Genomic DNA, 19,217 nt, shown 5'->3' on the forward strand with positions numbered 1-19,217 from the left:
TCTTTAATGCCTTACCTGCCACCCTGCCTACTGTGTTTAGATTTAGGAAACCTAAGGTTGCCAGGGGGATAAGATAAAACATCAAGTAGTTACAGTAACCCTACCAGAAATTGCCTATATTTTATTTAGTTCCTTAACATCAGAGAGCCTCCTAGGTCATATGGAGGTATTACACTAGTATGATTTGGGATCACTGTCTAGGAACTTTTACATATGCTGGGGTAGTTCAGCAGTATGACCTACATGTTGAAAATATCTTGGGAAATCAATTTGACATGCCACTTCCCAACTTCCACCATGAACCCACGTGCAGTGAAATAACTAGTCAATGACTGAAGATATGTGTCTTGCTGCATAAGAGTCAGAGGAATGAACAGTGTAGAAGAGATTTCCAAAATTTGTGTCTGTTTCTGTCTTGGGGAGTACTTTGCTTGCCTTTGTTCTGAAGTTTCCTGCAGTTGTAGTCGTGCCAATCAGCAACAAGTTGCTTTGTGTTTGTATCAACCAATCAGCCACAAGCACACCTGTGGCAATGTTTGTAATATTCAATAAAAGAGAGTTCCCGGGGCTTGCCCCGGCAGACGCCTCTCACATGACACCTGCTACTCGTCTGTCGTGATTTTCATTCCTACACAACCCTGGCCCCAATTTCATGTACAGTGGTATCTCGGTTACATACGCTTTAGGTTACAGACGCTTCAGGTCACAGACTCCGCTAACCCAGAAATAGTACCTCGGGTTAAGAACTTTGCTTCAGGATGAGAACAGAAATCGGGCAGCGGTGGCGCAGTGGCAGCAGGAGGCCCCATTAGCTAAAGTGGTATCTCAGGTTAAGAACAGTTTCAGGTTAAGAACGGACCTCCAGAATGAATTAAGTTCTTAACCCAAGGTACCACTGTATGCAGATTTTAGGTGTGCTGATGGTTTGGGTGCGGAAGTTTGTCCAGCTATAAGCAGCCAAAGCAATGATCAGCTAGACTTTCAGAAGCATTCATTGATCCATGCCCATTTCCCCCCAGGTCCTGTACAGCAAATCACTTCCTCCAATGGTCTGCCCATTGGTAGCCAATTAGGTTGCTATTACGTTTCCTATTCATAGCAACCTCTCAGAACATGATCCATAAAAACACAGCACAAAAACGCTGGGGAGCTACTAAGTTGCTATGAATCGAACATTGCACTTTGATACCCTGATGTAAACTAGGAATGACTAACCTTTGGCCCTCAAGTGGTTGTTTGACTCAAGCCTCCATAACCCCCTGCCAGCATGCCCAGGATGATGGAAGTTGTAGTCCCAACAACATCTGGAGGGCCCCAAATTCCTCACCCCCATCTAAAACTGCAGTAGTGCAGCTGGACAGCCGCTGCTGCAGTTCAGATGTTCTTTGAAAATGCTGTGGTATTTTTCAAGAAAAAGAGGTGCTGGAACTCACCATGGATGCCTCCCTTGTTCTCTTATGATGGCAGTGAAGCCCACCTGAGAGGTATCACAACTGAGTTCCAGTGAGTTCCAGCTGAAAAAATGCTGTGGAAAATCAGCCTTCCTTCCCAAGATACACCAACTACTCCCTTCTTTTTAGGTGTGACTAGTACAGCCTCAGCTGCAATTGGTACAGCCTTGCTTCAGCCTTTGTGTGCTTTAATGAGCCAAATTTCTCTAAAGGTCTGTCATTTGAGGGGGTGGGGGGAATGTTACAAGTCTCCAACTGAAGTTGGCTGAATCAGAGGGTACAGCTTTGGGTGGCTGCCCAGTTTGCTGTCTGGGGGATTTTCTACCTTGCAGGAGTGCCTGTTCAATTTGATGGACTAGGCAAATGTAAGGCAGCTTGGGGGGTGTCGGGTGTCTGAGTTTTTCTATAAGCTACCTTTACAACATGGCTTAGATTTTTGCAGAAATTTGTGTCCCAGCTCATCTTGAATTAATGGCTCCTTTTGGAATGCCATGTGTCAGATCATCTGCTTCTGGAGAAGAAAATGTGGCCTTATTACTGATGGATTCTCTTTGCTCTCCAGGGAAATGCAGGCGATTCTTTTCTATCTGAATTCACGCCCCCAAATGCAAACCAAATGAACAAAATGTTACGTTATGTGGGCAGAAGAACCCTATGGCTAAAAGGGTTGCTCCCCCTCCAGTTCCTCTGATCCTTTTGCTTTAATCCTTTCATTTTACTGTTCTCAAAATATTTCATTGCAATTGGCATAGCTATTTTGCTTAGTCAGCTGTGGCCTTGGAGATGGAAATAGTTGCCCTGCCCCAAGGATCATTGACTGTTAATCATTGTGAGACTCTGGCTACAATCCCAGTGTGAAAGCCGCTACTAGTCTGGGCGATTGCATGCTTCTGAGCAGCGAAGGAAGACACCCCCTCCCCACCCTCCACCCCAGTTTCCTTATTAGAGTGCCTTTTCAGCAAAGGAGGAATGACAAAATAAAGCCAAATGATCTGAGAAAGCAGAACCAAGAGCGCAGTTAATATGTCGTCGGCCAGCTACGAAATGACAGGGAACCACCACCATTATGGGGTCAGATCAAAAACTAAAAGATGTCTTTGAAGACAATTTCCTCCTTATATTGTGCAATAAATTTGAATTGCAAAGAGAAAATATGAAAACTTTGCTTTCCTCTCGAGTTGAAATGCTGCCATACCAAATGTCACAGATACCCTTGAATAAGTAGAATACGTATTGAATTTTTTGAAAGGGTTGATGCTGTGATTCAGGCTGTCTGGAAATACTAGTTTGTAGATTGATTGCTAATCCAGTTAATAGTAGCAACTAGCTGATGTGCAGGTCCTTTTGTACCTGCAAGAGGGTGGAATGGGGCGTGGTGTGAATGGTCACTGCCTGTACTCTTTATCCTATATCACCACTATCCATATTCCCCACTCCCCAAGAAAAATATCTTGTTTCAGTGTAGCCTTCCATATGTTGTTAGACTGGAACTTCCTTAGGCCCCAGCCAGCATGGTGAGTTGTATGGTATGATGAGAATTGGAGTCCAACAACATTTGGAGGGCCATGGGCCCCCAACCCCTGGCGTAGTTTAGTAGCTAAATTTACTGGATTGCTGATGTCACCTAGGGTGGGTAGAATTTGTCAAGTATTCATTGAAGGGTTTTGTACATTATAATTACATAAATAGCTTCTCCTTCCTCTGATTCCAGGGGAGAATCTAGACTCTGAGGACAATATGTACTGTTACTGCTTTGTGTTTGGTGTTGTGGGGAGGGAAGGGGGGAGGGGAGGACAGAACAAGAGCTTATGGCTCTCCAGTGCTTGCCTGCTGCTCTCGAAAGGGACTATATGCACCAGTGAGTCTTGCAGCCTGGTCTTCCTGCTGTGGATCAGAGAAAAGGGATTCAAGGCAGGTGTAAGCTATTACCTTGTAGCTGCCAAGTATTGAATGCTTATCTATCCAGCCAATCTGAAATATCACTGGCAATATTTTCTCCAGCTCCGCAGTTTACACAGTGAGTTACAGACCAAGGCAGATTCATCACTTCCAAGAAAAAGAGCCCTAAAGGCACTTGGTTGTGAGAAGTATGCGCTTGGAGGAGCGTGTGCAGATTCCAATGGCAGCCTCCCCACTTGCAGGGCTGCCTGGGTTTCAAAACAGACAAGATGAGGCACGATTTCCCCAGCCGTTCTATAAAAGCACCCGCAGGATTGTGGCCATCACAGCCAAATTACATGATGTGTGTTGACTTTTGTAATTGGATTATTTTAGCGCATGGTTAGACAAGATATGTTTTGGGTGCCTTTATTTTAACTGAGTGAATCCCTACAGTACCAGCAAGTGAAGAGGAGGAGGAAACTGAGGTGTGTTTGCAGATGTACAGCTCTGGTTCCTGAATGTCTTTAAGGTTGCTCTGAAAGGAGTGGGTTAGCAATCCTTGAGATCTGGCTCTACGTGGGGCTACCTTTGAAGTTGACCTGGAAACTGCAATTAATCCAGCTAGACTGGTGACTGGGAGTGGCCGCTGGGACCACATAACACCGGTTCTGAGAGATCTGCATTGGCTCCCAGTACGTTTCCGAGCACAATTCAAAGTGTTGGTGTTGACCTTTAAAGCCCTAAACGGCCTCAGTCCTGTATACCTGAAGGAGCGTCTCCACCCCCATCGTTCAGCCCAGACACTGAGGTCCAGCGCCGAGGGCCTTCTGGCGGTTCCCTCATTGTGAGAAGTGAGGTTTCAGGGAACCAGACAGAGGGCCTTCTCGGTAGTGGCGCCCACCCTGTGGAACGCCCTCCCTTCAGATGTGAAGGAAATAAGCAGCTATCCTATCTTTAAAAGACATCTGAAGGCAGCCCTGTTCAGGGAAGTTTTTAATATTTAACGCTGTATTGTTTTTAACACTTGATTGGGAGCTGGGAAAACTCAGCCAGATAGGCGGGGTATAAACAATAAATTATTATTATTATTATTATTATTATTATTATTATTATTATTATTATTTCCACAATTATTGTGGGATGGGTGCTCTTCAAGAACCCATTTTTATTTTTATTTTTGCAACACCAGCACAATGCCATTGGCATAAAAATGCCTGCCTGTATCTCTTCCCCACCCCATTTAATTCAGATTTACCCTTTCCGGGGGAAATCTGGTGAATTGAAAAAAAAAGCCTGTTGCCAACAGCCCGTTTGCAATAACTGAACGACCTGTTTGCCATGCTAAGTCCCCATTTGGAAGCATCCATGGTTAAATAACTGTGCCATGCCTTCCCTTCCTCCCTCTCTCTCACACACTCACACTTAGAAATGCCTTATACCTGAACTGCTATAACAAGCCACATTTGTCTCTCTCGTTTTCAGGGGAACACTTGAGAATTTGTCCACAAGGCTACACTTGCTGCACCAGTGAGATGGAGGAGAACTTTGCCAACAAGAGTCGGCATGAGTTTGAAGGCATGTTGAAGGAGGCCACACGCTCGGTGCAAGTAATCTTAACAGCCCAGTACAAGAACTTTGATGGTAAGTAATGCATAACTGGTCCAGTTTGGAAAACAAGGTGCCATCACTTTGTAGTGTTACACCCCTTCCTTGCTCCTGTTTCCCCTTGCCTCCTGCCTGCAGCTGGGCAGAGGACTTTGCCAGAGTTTAGTTTCACTTTCAAGGAATCCCCACTTAGTGCTGTGTTCATATTGGATGTCCTGACTCTGGCTTGTTCAATGGTTTTGAAACCAGCTTATTATGAAACCATCAGAATTTGTTCTAAACCAGGATTCCTGCTTTGAAAATAATGCTAAACTGAGTTGTTGTTTTTAAGTAAAATTGAATCCAGACAAATTCCTCTCATCCACAGAGTGGGAGGCAGGAGCTTTGCAAGCCTGGTTTGGGGATTGTACAGGCTCCTCCGCATAGTGCTAAACCATGGTTTTCTGTTATCTGCTGATTTGTTGTTGTTATTTCACAGGTATGTCAAAAGAGTACTGGAAAGTGTATCTTTTGTTGAAAAATGGTCTCCAGTCACTGAAATCACTAGTTAATTCAATATATTTGCTTGAACTGACTTTTTCCTGTATTTATAACGTACAGCCCTCAAACAGAGCCTGTCTCTTGTCTTTAATGTAATTAAAAGCAGAATTTACTATATAATAAACGACAAGCCAACAGAGATCGCCTGATAGGGTTGTACATGGTTAGATAATTAAATCCCCACCCCCAAATGAAATACTTGCTTCTATCTTAAAACTACTGACTGGAGTTGCATGTTTTACTTATCTGTGTTTTTGCCAGCAGTTTAGGAATACTATTTTTATTTCTCTAGGACGCATTTTATCTTGGTCCTGAAGCAATGTATGTGTTCAGTTAAACAAACACATTATCAAACTATAACATATAAATCTCTGCTTCTCTGTGGCAGCCATAACCTCAGTGGATGCTTTAGGCTTGTAAAGATGTTCCCTTCTCCCATCACATCTTTTTCAGTTTCCTTAAGTAGTGCCGCAATTAGTGTTTCGTATTTGATTTAAGTAAGATTATTTTGAAGTTACTCATGGTCTGATTTTTCTAGGACTAACTTGTTTAAAGTTGTACTTCTGCTTTTCAGTTTGCTAAATCTTTCAGATAGGAAACAGATGATACTGTTAGGTAAACTGTGGAACAGAAATCTGGGGTGTCCAGACAAACATGTGTATAACCTGTGGAATTTCCCAATGTCTAATGTTAAACACTACATTCAAACATGTCATCTGGGCTGTGTTCATGCATAACAAAAAGCCAGACTGGTTTGACACTGCCCATGCATACCACTCCTGGAGTGACGGGCATAAACATACCAAGAAGCCCTGGTTTTGTATCACACCTGAATCAGGGCCTGCAATTTATTGCTTCCTACCAAGCCATGGTCAGCAAACCAACAAACCATGGTTTCAGGTTAGTTTGTTGGGCAGCAACAAACCACAATCCTTTGTTTGGACATAAAGCAAAACCAGGGCTTCCTGACTGTTTATCCTACTTACTTCAGAAGAGGAGCAAAGGGGGAACAATCTGTCTGAACCATCAGTTCTTGGTTAAATTTTAAAGCAATAATTAAGAACCAAAAGCAATTTAACACCAAATTGTGATATTATTTAACAGCATTTGACTTTGCCAAATCAATTGACAGGGCACACAATGGGAAAATACAGCATGACATGAATTTGCTTTCTTTAAAAATACGCATAGTTTGTCTCTTTCACTGATACTCCTTTTACTTGTCTGGTAAATGAACCAAGGAAGAAAACTAGCAAGAGAAAGCGTTGCTGTGCGCTCATATGAATGCAGCTTTAGTAAAATCAGTGTCAAAAGAAATTCTTTGCAAGTATCTTCTTAATTGGAAAAAATAGCTACCATTCTATTTATATACATGGGAGACAGACAGAGTGGCTTGCTCTGATGTAGCTACAACTGTTTTTTATCTTGTTGTTGAGGTTACATTTACATTGCTGTGATTAAAAATGGTGAATTAAGAGCCTCTCATCTTAGGACTTATTTATTCATTCTCGATAGACACACACACACATGGCCTTTGATTCAACTCTTAAACGTATAAACAAATTGGAAGGCGAAATTGGATCAGGCCATTGTCATCCCAGAACAGTTGCTTGTATAAACAAGCCTTATGTAAGGATAGTTGGACAAAATGCTCAGCTGGTTCTTGCTTGCAATCCCACAGCAGCATCTTTAAAACAACTTACTGGATCATGTTTAGTGATTCCAATACAGAAGGTGCCATATTGGCCAAGAAGCCATTAGGTGGTTCCACATCTCCATTTCCCCCCATTTCTTGCTGCGTGGATCATGGCATCATTGATAGCATTAGAGACACAATCCCACAAGATGTTTCAAAGGGTTCATTGCCACCAGCATTAATACCGTATTTTTCGCTCTATAGGACACACTTTTCCCCCTCCAAAAATGAAGGGGAAATGTGTGTCCATCCTATGGAGCAAATGCAGGCTTTCGCTGAAGCCTGGAGAGCGAAAGGCGTCGGTGCGCACCGACCCCTCTCGCTCTCCAGGCTTCAGGAAGCTATCTGGAGTGCTCCGAAGGCTTGCGGATAGCAGCCTGCAGCCTGAAGCCCGGGGAAGCGCAGTGCCAACTCCCGCTGCGCTCCCCAGGCTTCAGGCAGCTATCCGCAAACCTTCGGAGTGCTCCCCCAGCCCTGCAACCTCCGGCGCAACCTTGTCGCCGCTCCCAGCTCCGCGGCTAAAAACGAAGCCATCCCGCTCGCTGTCTTGGCTGGAGAGATTGTGCGTGGCTAAAGAGGAAGCCAAGACAGGATGGATCCCGCTGGCTGACTTTGCTCTTTGGGGCTGGGGGGAGGGAATAATTTTTTTTCTTTATTCCCCCCCCCCAAAACAAACTAGGTGCGCCCTATGGTCCGGTACGCCCTATGGAGCGAAAAATACGGTACATACTGTAGGAGCCAGCATCAGTTTTGGGGCTTCTTGGGGAATAAATAAAAAAGAAGTCAAAGGTTAAAGGCCTTTCATATATCTGGTACCTCCCAAGCAGGGACACAGGTGGCGCTGTGGTCTCAACCACTGAGCCTCTTGGACTTGCTGATCCGAAGGTTGGCGGTTCGGATCCCCATGAAGGAGTGAGCTCCCATTGCTCTGTCCCAGCTCCTGCCAACCTAGCAGTTCGAAAGCACGCTAGTGCAAGTAGATAAATAGGTACTGCTGTGGCAGGAAGGTAAACAGCGTTTCCTTGCGCTCTGGTTTCCGTCACGGTGTTCCGTTGTGCTAGAAGCAATTTAGTCATGCTGGCCACATGACGGAAAGCTATCTGTGGACAAACGCCGGCTTCCTCGGCCTGAAAGCGAGATGAGCGCCGCAACCTCATAGTCGCCTTTGACTGGACTTAACCGTCCAGGGGTCCTTTACCTTTACCTTTTTTAGTTCCCAAACAGTCATCTTCAGGAGTACGCAGGGCTGCCAGTGGGATTGTAGGTTGGATTGAATCCTACAGATATACCTGTTTTTGGACTAGCCATTTCTCATTGTGGTTGGTCTAAAATCCTAAATGTTGCTCAGGTGGTATGGCCAGAGCAGAGCCTCACTGAGAGTTCAGTACCCTCCAGCTATCCAATTAGATTGATTTTCTTCTTTGCCTAGCCACAGTTCTATCTTAATCATACCTTCTACCGGCAATCTGAAATATTTAACTTATCTGCAATAGTGATACTGGGAATTCGCAGTGCTTTTAGTACTCTGTTTGATTGATTTACATCCTGCTCTTTCCCATTGGCTCCGAGCAGCTTACAGCAGTTTTTCTAAATGTTAATAGTTTTGTCCCCAAGGGGCTCTCAATCTAAGGAAATCAAATGGTTTGGAGGATAAAAGGAGCCAACTTTGGGGGGGGGGGGGAATGCCACTGTAAATATAAAAAACTGGGTGTGTGCTTTTAAACTTCAAATAACCACATCAAAAAGCCATTCAAAGAACAATGCTTTTTCAGGCAGTCATCTGCTAAATGTCTGTTCATTAAAGAGGTGAAAGAATAAAAAGACTGTAGCTCAGTGGTAGATCATCTACTTTGCATACTGAAAGTCTAGGTTCAGAAATAAGCTAGAGAAACCAATGGCCTGAGTCAGTATAAGGAGGCTTCCTACGAGGAAGTGCTGTAGAGAGGGGACCCCAGCTGTTGTGGCGATGGTATTTCTGCCCAGGACGGTAGATATTCCCTCCCAGATCCTGGAATACTCATCTTCAACAGCTGCGCAGACTGGCAGTCTTGACTATTGGAAAAGTGTGACAGTTTGGGATGGAGTAGACAGGCAGCTGAACTCAGTTCCCCCTACAGAGTCATCATAAGTATTCTGGACCCCCCAAAAGTGGCAAAGCATCACTTTTTTCTCTCTCAGAGTGATTCTATAACTTATCAAAAAGTGATAGGGTGTGCCCTCTGCTGGTTGTTAGCCAGACTTTACTACTTCAGCTGTGCCATCTGCAATTCAGTAGCCACAGAATTCTTAATTTTGCCTGTAGTTACTTGGAAGTAACTGTGCTTCCTTAAAAGAGTGCACAGAATTGTAACCCTAACTGTGGGTTGTTTTATATGGACCTTTGTCTGGGCACCTGTGTATAAGATGTTTTTGAAACAGCTTAATATTTGCAACGTGTTCATCAATAAAACTTTGTAATAGTTTGGTTTTGCTCCAAAATGTTAATGGAGCAAGTTAACAATAGGACATATGCACAGAAGTGTAAAAAAATTGAGATCAACACAGAAAGCTATGCACTAATGTCAGCAGATAGTTCCTTCTCATTGCTGTTAATCCTTAAGGCGCTTTGGACATAACCCACAGGACTAAGGCTAAAATCTTAACCCCCTGCTCTATAAGGCTAGGGCATAACACTAGGCACTGTTGGCCTCTGTGGAATCCTAAGTTGATCCATTTTCCAGCAGGGGGAGGGGGCGGATTGGGAGGGAGCTGATGAACTGTACCATTGAGTTAGGATAGCAAAAAATTACACACAGGCTGCACCCCCACCCTTCTGCCTTGGCTGACATAAGCTAACAGGGTTTCAGGTGCTGAAGTTGGTCGACTGCACTGTTGCTTCCCGCCAGGGTTTAGGATTGCTCTTCCCTGCTGTGGTTATTCCAGCAGTAGCCCTAAGACTTGTACACCAAGGAGCTGTCGTACATGCTATGGTAGCGTAGTTGGTTAAAAGCAATGAATGCAAAAGGAGTTTGGAGTTTGTCAACAGGAAGTGACAACAGGGGAATCCACGCTGAACATAACAAGGCTGCCGTTATGACATTAATCAAAGCTCAGTTGTTGAGCTTCAGAATCTCCTCCCTCCGCCCCATTTCTCTCCAGTTGTAATAATGTACTGTTTCTCTCTTCTCAAATACTTGGGTGCAGTTTAGTTACAAAGACCATATGACAGATGACCTTTATCCGAGAGTCAGGACATTTTCATTTTCAAAATTATTTGGTCCTTTAAAGGAAATGTTAGCGTGCAGTTTAAAAAATAATAATCCTGTTTTGTTTAAAAGCCCGGATAGTTTATAGACTAACAGTTTAGTTTATTTGTAAGCTATTTTGTTGCAAATAAATGTGGTTATGTATTTTTAGCACACTGTTTGCAAAGTCATTTGGTGTCATCTAAAAGCCTTATTAGCTTTAAAGTTCCGAATGAATGTGTTAATAAACAAGGGGAGGGGAGAGGAGAACGTCTGAAATCATGACTATGGCATTTTATGTGGACAGTTCCATATTCTCTTAAAACTGAATCACTACTTCCAGAAATTAAAAAGGAGATTATGCTGGAAGTTATCACGAACTGAAGACTAACCATCTGACTATTAATAAATTAACAGTGTTTTCCGCCGCTCTTGCATCAGATTTCAAGTCCAAACAAATGCTGCTTTGTAAAAGGAATTCATTTACATTAGCATACCATTTTGGACACGCTACATTCTTTGCTGTAGCCCTTTTATGGAAGGATGCAGTGTAATTCCAGTAGTGTGGGCATGAAGGATTTAGGAATGAAATGATCATTGCAAAAATAAATGACTGTTGAGCTGACATTTCAGTGGACTGGAAGATAGGAGAATGGTTATATTTTTTTCACATATTTCTATTTAAAGCAGAAGATAAGTGCATGAAATCTTATCTGTTGGATCAGATTAGGCTGGTTTGGTCCAAGCTTCATAGAACTTGCTAAAACCGGCCACCAGTGGCCTGTTACTTTTGAGTGCTACGTACTCAGTACTCTTTGCTTTTAAATGAGCACATGAGCAGGAAAATCACATTGTGCTACGCACTATATTTTCATGTATTGTCCAAAGTCACTGCCCTTTCATATCATAGGTACAACATCTATTTTGCTTTTTGTGCTTGTGAACACAAATCCTTTGACACTGTTTCACCTTCTCACCCCTTGCTTTTTCCTGTAAGACCTATTGCAGTCGTTAAGAGTCGTCAACAGGCTCATCACAGCTATCTGCCAATCACCCATTCCCACCACCCTTCTGAGTAATACCCCTCCCCACCTTCTCACTATATAGAAGGATCTGGCAACTTCTGTTTCAGTGTATCTGAAGAAGTGTGCATGCACACGAAAGCTCATACCAAGAACTAACTTAGTTGGTCTTTAAGGTGCTACTGGAAGGAATTTTGTTTTGTTTTGACTATGGCAGACCAACACGGCTACCTATCTGTAACTGGGCAAGATGGTGTGCATATTGCAGCTGCTAGTGGAACAACTCTGCTAATGTTTATAGAGAGGATGGGGAGACAAAGCAAGAAAGATTCAGAAGAAATCTTAAGGCCAGCCAGAACTGTGTGTTGTGGGAGAAGGAAGCTGGAAATTTGGAAGTGGGACAGAACCTGTGACCCTCCAGATGTTGGTCATGCTGGCTGGGGCTGATGGGAGAACCACAGGTCAACTACCTTTATTCCAGAGCTCAGCCAAGGAATAAGCTGTAACAGGGATCTAAGGAATGGAGAGATTAAGTCAAAGAAAGAAGGAGCCAAGGAGAAAGTTGATCTGAGGCATGGGATCTTGGAGGCAGAGGGTCTACATCCCAGTAGTAGGAAGGCAGTGTACATGCAGAAGAGAATCGGAGGGCCGGAGCAAAGGGTAAAACAGAGCAGCTATAGAACTGCTGTTTTTGGCTCATTTTAATGTATTCATTATATTTTGTAGTATCCAACCTGATAATGTATTTGATGGGTGTGTAATAAATACACAGTCTAGCCTAGCCTTACCCAACCTTATACAGTCCAGAAGTTTTGACCTATGACTCTCATCCTTGGCTGGGACTGGTGGGAGTTCTGGTCCAAAATATCTGGGTCACCTGATGTCATCACAACATCAAGTGATTGACTGGTGGGCGGGGCTTCCCACCTGTCAAACTTTCTTCACTGGTGTGCATAGAGATAAGGATCCAACCTACCGGCCAGATTCCATTCCCCATCCCTGCTTTAACAGGTGCATTTAAGCAGAATTCTGTTCACTGTAGTTTCTAGTGGCCAACAGGGCCATTAAGTAAGAAGCTTAATTTCACATACAGTACTTGTCCCAACTAGAACAATAACTGGCAGTAGGCTTTCTTGTTCTGCTATAGATGAGGCAGATTCTGCTTTGTTTTACAGTGCAGCCGCCTCATTGGCACAACAGCAACTGGAGCTGTTACAACACATGTAGGCAGCAGCTTCCTGTGATCCTGGCCATGCACTGCAAAGCACAGTTGGGAACAGAGCAAATGCAGCGACTTGCTCTCTGAAATATCCTCATACCCTTTGTAGAAAGTTTTGCCAATCCAAGCACATTGTGCATAGCCCATGTCAGCCCCCCATTAGCCTTGGGGATTAGTAGGGGGTTAATGTAGGTCAAAGAACCACATAACCGAAGCTCTAAAGTAGCACAACCAACCCCTTAAATTGGTCATACCCTCTTTTAGGGCTGCATCACATGCTTGTGGTTTTTTCCCCAAAATTTTATTAATTTTCCAAATTTATAACACACATGTCAACAAACATCAAAAGAAAACATCAAAAAACATACATACATACATACATACATACATACATACATCCTAACTGTCATAATTCCATTTTTGTTAACATTGTTGCGTGACTTCCTCAAATCCCCCTGGCTGAGTTTCCATATATATCATTGTAGCAGTTTTCCAAAACTATTTTCACTTATAATTTACTTAGTCCATTAACATCTTTCTTTCTTTTCATTTTAGCTTTTAACATAGTATTCTACAGCATCACATATTTAAATCCTAGGCCTATCTGATACTCGCAAGTAATTCTATTTAAGCTATTGTACTAGAAGATTATGAGCCCCGTGTAGAGGGGGGAAATGTGTGCATGGTGACTTGTGGAATGCTTACTCTGCAGTTCCGCAAACTGTGTATTTGTGTCAAAATGCGCACTTGTACAGTACTTCCCAAGAGGCGCAGGGTCAGGCACACTCCAGAGAGCTTTATGTCAGAAAAGTGTTACGTGAGTAGTGGCTCATTGCCTGAAACTCCCATGGAAGCCCTATTAACCAAAGTGTGCATAGGTTGGTTCGGTGACTGAAAGTGCCTCCAGAATTGGTTCTGTAAATTCATCCCGCTTTCTTGTGTTGTGGCTGTTTGGCTGTTTTTGAACTTGACAAGCACAGTGTGTCATCCCACAAACTGGTAAGTCTGAGGCCTTATGTGGGAGAAGTAAACAAGGCTCAGAACAAAGGGAAATAAGACCCTTTATTCCTCTTGGAAGCTAGGCGGTAGGAAGCCTTGAGCAGTCCTGCTGTCTTTATGGTGTGGAGAAAGTGGGGATATCTACCTTCAGAAAAACACAAACAACAGGAAGTGATTTATGTTGATCCTGCCGCTTTCAACAGGAATCAAGCCTTGGCAAAGAGGCAATTCCTTCTCATGCAGTGAGCAGCAGCTTCCCTCTCAGTGTTTAACTAAACATGGGGGCGAGATGTCTATCAAAAGCACATTCCAGAACTTGGGGAGATTAAACCTGACAGAGAGCTGCCTCAGGGAAGCAAGGGCTTCTATTCACCTGTAACAGCTTGAGCACCTGGAGGTTTTCTTTCCCCACACAGCCCCTTCTCCTCTCATTAAAGCTGCCAGCTCCCATTGTAGGCTTACGGGCATGGTTTAGCGTGCGCGCAGCAGTTTGTTTTAAAGAATGACACCAGCACAATCTCTCTTTCTTCAAGTCTGCTGACTGAACGAGAAGACAATGCTTCTGGGTTCACTGGACAAGGAATAACATACCTAAAACAGAGAGCAGAAAGCTGACATCTATCATGAGCTGCTGTGTTTAAAATAACTGAAATTTAGGTCAGAAGAGCAAAGTGTTTTTCTTCAGCTCTGTACACAGCGGGGAAAGCAGATGTTACCATGTTGTGTCTCAGATGGATCTGTGGTGTTCAGAAAACAGTGGGATGACATCTGTTTTGGGACTTCAAATGTAGATCAAGCTTTTCTGTGATATGCGATTGAGCTCGCTAAGCTAATGAAGTACTGTCAGTTGTTTCAGAGGACAGTATTGGTGGAGTTCACTTTAATGTTCAGGGGAACTAATGTCTGAACCCCCTTTGAAACCGCCTGTATACCATCAATCAGTCCAGCTTTGATTATAAAAATGTGATGTTACCATGAACCACTGAAGAGACATGATGATGAATACGGTCACAGTCATCCAGCTGGCTTGAGTTCAGAACTGTAAAGTGAGATAGGATCAGCTAAATTCCTTCAGCAGCCTTCTTCCAAGAATCCTGTTACACCAGCCAAGGTCTGATGCACCAGAATTTGATTAGCAGTAATTAACACCAAGATAACAGCTTCTACCATTCTTCCCCACCCCCTTGCCCCCAAGTAATGCAGTTAAACGTTGTTCCTCATGAGTGCTGCAAGATAATTTATAGTAATACTGATACTGGGGTCTGTGTATGTGTGATTTATCTATTGTGTAATACTGCTGTTAATATAGTATTATGCAGAGGTTGGTTGTAGGGGGGTTTGGTGTCCCATTTTACAAATAAAAAAAACAAGGTGCCATTTGACAGTTTGCCCTTCCTCAGCTGCATTGTGGTGGTGAAATGACCACTGATAACAATGGCTCTCAGAGTGAACAATTCACAGTGGGATCAGGTGTTAAACAGGGTTATGTTATAGCCCCAACTCTATTTATTATTTTCATTGCCATGATCCTACACTTTGTTGAAGTGAAACTCCCTGCCGGAGTGGAAATCAGATATCGAACAGATGGAAAGCTCTCTAATCTGAGTGGGCTGAAAGCGAAGAGTAAAATTCCTGTAACTTCTGCCATAGAGCTTTAGTATGCTGATGACAATGTAGTGTGCGCACACTCAGAGGATGATCTCCATACCATCCCAAATATCTTCACAGAAACTTACGAAAAGCTTGGCCTATCGCCCAACATCCAAAAAACCAGAGTGCTGAACCAATAAGCACGAAACAACCCCTCTGCTGTGCCACAAATCCAACTCAATGGTGTAACATTGGAAAGTGTTGATCACTTCTCCTACCTGGGCAGTTATCTTTCCACAAGGGCTGACATTGATGCCGAAATCCATCATTGCCTGAGCTCTGCTAGTGCAGCTTTGTCCCAATTGAAGTGCTAAGTGTTTGAGGACATTCACAGGAAAACCAAAATGCTTGTTTACAAAGCTATTGTATTACCAACCTTACTGTATACTTGTGAAGCATGGACCACTTATAAATGCCATTGCCAACTCCTCAAAAAATTCCATCAGCAGTGTCTCAAAAAATTTTTACACATCACTTGGGAAGACAGGTGAACTAATTCCAGTGTACTGGAAGAAGCAAAGATCACCAGTTTCAAAGCAATGTTTTTTCAACATCAACTTTGTTGGACTAGTTTGGCAAACCCTCACCGTGATCAGCTCCCACCCAGAAACCTGTGTCCCCACTGTGGAAGGATATGTGGCTCGAGAATTGGCCTCCACAATCACTTATGGACTCACTGATAAGACTGTGTTCATGGAAGACAATCTTACTCGGCTACAAGCAATCACCAAAGAAGAAGATAGAGAAGGATGACTGCCTCCCTGGGAAAGTAGAAAGGGGAAACAAAAATGGTTAAAAAGAAGGTAGCTCTGGCCATTCTACTGCCCCTGACTGTTTAAAAATAAAAATGTAAATCCTCTGTCCCCACAAGTGCTTCCCCGTATCCATAAGAAATTCTTCACCCTACTTCTTTCTTCCCCTCCACTTTGGCCTCCCTCCGCTCCTGTGAATGTGTCATAGCATTTGTCCTGAGAACCATGGCCCTGTGGCAGGGGCAGGAATTGAACCAGGGTGGCTCAGTTTTCAGGTGGAGCACCAAACCTATACAGGAAATATACTCCCAGTCTGGCAGATTCTTCAGGTGGCAGGAATTGATGGGAGGCAATTGCAAACAAGGGAGAAAGGTAGTGGAAAAACTGACCAGGATCCAGGAGTGCTTGTGAATCCAGATGGCCTGCTCCAATTAATCAGAGCTTCACTCTGAATATGTGAACAAGCCATTAAACTGTAATCACACTGCTTAATCAATTAATTCTTGCAACCCTAGTCTTTAATCATTGAAAAGCTTTGACTTAGCTGTTTTCTGGACTTCCGGGCATAAGGCAAAAGAGATGTAGCATTGCCTTATCCTTGGTTTCCATGCAAAGATTCAACCTGAAACCGGTGCAAAAAATCTGGAATGTAGGGATATTTTTATTACTGTCTTTCAACACCTTTCTCTTTTGCTCCTTCATGAGAGTGAGGAAGAAAAAGAAGAAAGGCCTGTTGACCTCGGCTGAAGAAGTTAAGATATTTTTGCAAGGCTTACCAGCTTTAAGGAATTTCTCATGCTTTGGGTTTACTGTACAAGCATGTTATAGTACAGGAACCCACATCATACCTTAAACCATGTGAACTACATCAATTCCACACTGGTCACATACCATCTATATTCCTGATCAGCAGAGGAAGTCATCACTAGCAGAAAACCTGGATGAGTGCTGAGCAGACATTGAAGGTTTCCTGGACCATTCCTTTTGAATACTCCCATGCCCTTGTTTTTGCCCATACAGTACCCAAGTGTGATGGGTGCTGTGTACCTAGTGAAAGTGTAACATCTGGACAGAAAAGGCTATGGGAAAATAGGAAAAGCAGAGAATGGAGCCACTTACTCTTTTCAGTACCGTCAGAGACATAATAATAGACTAGATGGACTTTGGTCTGATCCATCACAGTACTACTACTTCTTTTTTAATTACCATTTTGCCTAACTGCTCAGATACAAGCAACAATTGGTAACCACATGTTCCCCTAACTACATATTCTCTTGGTACTGCGTAAATTAGACAGTAAATGGCACTGGTGCAGGAAATACTGTAGCCTGAGAAAGAGAGAGTGTGTGTGCATGCTTTTCATGGAAAGGTCCGAATTTCAGTCCCTGACAGCTCCAGCTAAAAAGAGGTAGGAAGTTATGAGTAAAGTCTCTGTTGAAGAGCCACTGCCACCCAGAGTAGACAGTACTGGGTTAGATGGACAAATAATGTGACCTAGTGTAAAATAGCTTCCTGTGTTTTTCAGAGTCCTTTGAAACATTTGTGAAAGCAATGCTCATGACTCCATCACATAAGAAACTGCTTGGCGTGCTCAGTTTTACAATCAAGGCTCCAGCAGCAATGTTCCTCTTTATTACTTTTTGTTCACCTCTAGTCTTTGATGACCTGGGCTATATATATAGCTAAGTTCTCCTCTCATTGTGGAGATGGGTAAGGGATTGGGTTTTCTTCCAATTCCCTCTCTACTCACCCAGGTGATTGCTGAATATGAATGACAGTGTCATGCAGACCTTTTTTTCTAAAAAAAATGTTTAGGGGTACTCTCATTTTCCTGCTCATATTGAAATACTGCCCCTTAATGAGGCCAAACTTAGATTTACAAAATGTTTAGGGGTATGCGTACCCCTGCATCCCCCCAGGGAAAAAAGCACTGGTGTACCTGTTAGGTAACAGGCCATGCACTATAGCATGGCTGCTGAATCAGGGCCCTTAGATCAAGTTTACATCTCCCTTAAAATGAATGTCAGTCAAGTTAGTATAAAGAAACAACAACTAAAGGTCATTTCCTCCACCGTGCAAGATGCTAGAAAATATTTGCTACAGTGTCTGGATTCAGGGTAGAAACTGCTGGAGCCAACTCAGCTGTTAAGATGGCCTCAAACAGCAGAGTGTTTTCCTTGTAAAACATAAAGCCCTGTTTTAATGCCAGTAAAAATGAATAAATTGGTCCTTGAAGAGTAATAAATGGCAATAAACATATTGCTTTGCAGCATGTGGTAAACTTGCTATTGAGATTCACTTCTGTAGGGAATGGGCTGCTGTTTGGTTAACATGCACCTCTGAAGTAGTGGCATCAAACTGTGTTATCCCATTGTCCTTTTGTTCTATAGCAAAAGTTGTGATTCATTTTCAAAATAAACTTCAAAATGCCAGTATTTTAAATGATGCCAGCTAACATCAATTTCCAGGTGCCAATAGGTTTCAATCAACACTGTTCTCAACTTTTTCTGTGCCATTCTGCCTCCCCTGCCGGAGTGGTTTAAATGAAGAAGACTTTGAGAACAAAAGCTTGACTACAGCAGCCCTTTCCTTCCTGGCATACCCTTCTCATACCTTATTCCCCTTCCTTCCGTCCAAAACATTTCTTGCCAAAATAATTAACTTCACTTGGTTTTCAACAAAAGGGGCACCCCTCCTCTGTTGCCTTCCCTTAGGTTGGATCGCTGCAGGAAGCAGAATGAAGGGGAAACTCCTGATGTGCTTGGCTCATAAGGGAGTAGACTGTACCTCTCTAGAATACAACTTTTGCATGCTCTCACGCTGTTAAAAACAACAACCCCAAGTATTAGCATGTTAGGGAAAGAGGCTTTAGACCAGAGGCATGGTGGCCAAATTTAGGGGGGAGGGCCCAGCCTCTCCATCTGACCCATGGCTCCCTCCCCAAGCGAGAACCCCTTTCTTTTGCTTTTGTTGCTCAGTAAAGCAGGAGTAGAGAAACTGAGGCCATCCAAAGGTTGTTGGATTTCAACTTTCATCAGCCCAGATCTGGAATTATGGGTGTTGCAGCCCAGCAACATCTGGAGGGACACAAGTGCTCCAGCCCTGCTATAAAGCATCATACACATTGATGCTGCACTGATGATGGAATCATAGAGGCGGAAGGGACCCCAATGTTTGT

At 43.3% G+C, this 19,217-nt stretch overlaps 1 protein-coding gene across 1 annotated transcript in view; it reads left to right on the forward strand.

The window, feature by feature from the left end:
* The window catches only part of GPC1 (glypican 1), a 192,395-nt gene that overhangs the window by 94,493 nt on the left and 78,685 nt on the right, over window positions 1-19,217 (forward strand). Inside the window, exon 2 of the mRNA XM_028730983.2 lies at window positions 4,815-4,973. Coding sequence (XP_028586816.2) covers window positions 4,815-4,973 — 159 coding nt within the window. The remainder of the gene's footprint in view (window positions 1-4,814; window positions 4,974-19,217) is intronic.

Source organism: Podarcis muralis, chromosome 6, assembly GCF_964188315.1.
Source record: "Podarcis muralis chromosome 6, rPodMur119.hap1.1, whole genome shotgun sequence".
Classification (NCBI taxonomy): domain Eukaryota; kingdom Metazoa; phylum Chordata; class Lepidosauria; order Squamata; family Lacertidae; genus Podarcis; species Podarcis muralis.